The sequence below is a fragment of the Chinchilla lanigera genome, unplaced genomic scaffold, assembly GCF_000276665.1.
Source record: "Chinchilla lanigera isolate Chin_1 unplaced genomic scaffold, ChiLan1.0 scaffold00093, whole genome shotgun sequence".
In the NCBI taxonomy this organism is placed as follows: domain Eukaryota; kingdom Metazoa; phylum Chordata; class Mammalia; order Rodentia; family Chinchillidae; genus Chinchilla; species Chinchilla lanigera.
The window spans coordinates 1,869,757-1,872,853 of record NW_004955494.1 but is presented as its reverse complement, the minus strand read 5'-3'; the positions used below and the strand labels follow the sequence as shown (position 1 = coordinate 1,872,853).

Below are 3,097 nucleotides of genomic sequence, written 5' to 3'. Positions count from 1 at the left end.
AAAAAAAAAAAAAAAAAAAAATGCCAATCTTCAACCTTGCTATGGTGACTTGTGATTAGGTCGAGTTCATGTCGAGGAGATTTGGGGTTGCCTTTGTCAGCCGTCTGGAAGAAGCACCAACCTGATCCTACTTTGACTTAAATTCTCTGCTTGACATTTTTTGGCCAGTGCTGGTAGTGTGAATTTAAATGCGAGCTAGCTTGAACTCTGGCTTGTAGTTCAAGTTGGTGGCTAGATTTATTTTTTCTGTCCTTAAAGTGACAAAATCAACAAGCAAGTTTTCTTATGTGGCCCTCTCTGTGTGGCAGGTTTGTTTGCCTCTGTTTTATATGGGATATCCTATTGGACTTCGCATCTTGGACAATTTTTATTCTTATTAGCATGTAAATATAATAGTGTATCTTGAAACAGAAGGTAGATCAGGTGTTTTTCCTTTTTATGCCTACAAGCTGAAGTCATGCTCTATATCAGGTTTGCGTTCTTTTTCCATTAATGTCAGAATGTGGACATTTTGTCATCCTTCTGGAAACTTTTCATATGCATCATCTTTATGGCTTCCATTACATGGATGCTGAGTGTACTTAACCATCTGTCACTGTTGGATAGTTCAGTGTTTTCTTTTGTTGTTGTGAGAACAGTTTCGACCACTTCACTCTTACTGAGGCTAGTGACCTTAGGTTTTGCATATAGTGTTGGGATGGCTGTGAAGAAGACAGAGATGTCCCTTCGCATCAGGCTCACAGCCTCGCAGGGAAAGCAGCCAGCAGCCCAGAAATGAAATCTGGAATGAGGGGAGACAGGCAAGGCAATGCCATCGGCCCCTCAGGCTGCTGACTTGATTTTGCTGGAGGAGGCGATACCAAGTTAAAGTGCCTTCACATGTTTTAGGCTCTTGATTGTTTTATGTTTATGTTTGGTGATTTAACCCAATAATGTTAAATATATGTTCAAATATATGGTGACAATGTGTTTTCTCTTCAGTACACTGTCCATTTAATTTCATAAGCTACTTACTGTTTATATTGATATATAGTATGAAGTGGTTTCCAGTGGGGCAGCCCCAACAAGTATGTGATAATACAGCATCACTATTTTTTCAGATTCACAATGACTCAGTCTTAACTCTTTCCTAATGTGGTAGAACTGCGCTCGACCCCACTCATGTTTAGCAATTCTTTCTCCTGAGGATACAATCAGGCCAGCATGGCCTCCTTGGAGTGACAGGCTCTTAGATGAGTAGCTCATCTGTCATGGCTTTAGTTCTATGGTTTTGCAAGGGAACTCAGTCTACTTCAAGGGTGAGGACAAGTTTCCACCTGCTGTGACACTGATTTGAATAGGTAGAGTTTCCTGCTTCTGTCCTCCCTGCCTTGTCTTTAAGGCCTCAGAACCAAGGCCCAGACAGAGTGGAGTCCGGGAGCTCCCTCATTACTGGGCAAGATGTCTGCAAGAGGTAAAGGTCTCCCAAGCACATGACTTAGGGACTTAGACACAACCTGAGATGCGAGGCCGGCTCCCTCCTTACACGTCTCGCCGTGGACATCTTTGCGTTCCCCCTGTGCAGCAGCTCCTTTACAATAAGCAAAGCGTTCATTCAGACTTAAAAGAAAAGTCACGTTCTGAATATTTTGGGCAAAACTGAGATATTTTTAACTTATCTTCCCAAATTCACCCAAAATGATTCATTGAAATCCACTATGCACGAGGCATTCATGGACAAAACTTCCCCTTTGCCCCAAATGCTACAAATTACATGGGCTCCCACCTAACACGTCAGCTCGTCTGTGCTGGGAACGTTGCGCCTAGGCTGCGAGCCTGTGGTTTGAACACGCGCTGAAGCAGGGATGACATTTTCCATAATGTGCAGAGGCCAGGAATGCAGAAAAGAGTAAAGTATGACAGCGAAACTGGTGAAGCCGTGGGCCAGAGGCAAGCTGTGCAACTTCACAGTCTCTTGAGTCATCAAGATCAGCAATGGCCTAATCTTCATTGTTGTATTTTCCACACCCAGACTGTCTGTTCCTTATTTGTCACTTACCTTTCTTATCCTAAAGCCAAGGCCACAGTTGTTATCTCATTATCCCGAGTGACAATACACAGAAAGGTGAATGGTGTGAGCTTCCAATAGAATTACTGCTGATAACACAAAATCTAAACCATAGCAATGACACAGTTCCTCCCTAGGCAAACAAGGTAGCCACAAATATGGGTAGCTGAAAAGCCAGGGAGTGAGGGTGAAAAAGATAACCTGTCTGCCTGCCTGTAATCAACCAGCCCCTGCACCCTGCCTTCAGGTCCATGATGCAGTCGGTATTTCGGGTCAGATCCTCTCTGTTGAGAGTAGAGCCAGGCCCTACCAGAAGTGGAGAGGCAGGAATGACAAGCTATGAAACATGAGTGGGAAACCGACCAATGCCAGGGCTGGAGGAAAGGAATCCTGTTATTTGATCTGTGAAACGAACAAACAAACAAACAAATTTCTTCTGGGGCCAAAATTTCAGTTGATAAATTTTTTATTAGTAACCTGCAAGTCATACTTTCCCTTTGATGATGCCTTTTATTGGCCCTTGAGGGATGTGAAACTTTTAACAAAGGTGAGTGTGCTACAAATACATTACTCCTGAGTAAGGCAAAGTACAAAGGAACAGCACAATTAAGGATGGATGGAAGGACAAAAGGACAAGTGTCTTGCCATGAGGAGGGATCCAGGAGACTGAGGGCCAGAGGAGAGGGAGAGAGGAAGGGGAACTAAGTAGAATAAAGATGTGCCACGTGCAGGAACCCAATAACTTCAATGAGTGTAAAAATTTTATGTCATAAGCATGAGCTAAAATTAATATCAACAAGAATGAAAATGGAGGCTGGGGATATAGTTCAGCGGTACAAGTGCCTGCCTGGCAAGCACAAGGTCCTGAGTTCGATTCCTGGTACCAAAAAGAAAAAGAATTAGAAAATGGAGAAAGAGGATTTGGAAGGGGAGGCAGGGAGGCGGGAGGGAAGGGATTAAAAAGAGAATCAAGGGGCTGGGGATTTAGCTCAGCGGCAAAAGCGCCTGCCTGGCATGCGCAAGGTCGTGAGTTCGGTTCCCGGTACCGGA

At 43.9% G+C, this 3,097-nt stretch overlaps 1 protein-coding gene across 1 annotated transcript in view; it reads right to left on the bottom strand.

The window, feature by feature from the left end:
- The window catches only part of Kiaa1147 (KIAA1147 ortholog), a 53,127-nt gene that overhangs the window by 49,066 nt on the left and 964 nt on the right, over positions 1-3,097 (bottom strand). The window contains exon 2 of the mRNA XM_013504920.1: positions 1,433-1,570. Coding sequence (XP_013360374.1) covers positions 1,433-1,570 — 138 coding nt within the window. The remainder of the gene's footprint in view (positions 1-1,432; positions 1,571-3,097) is intronic.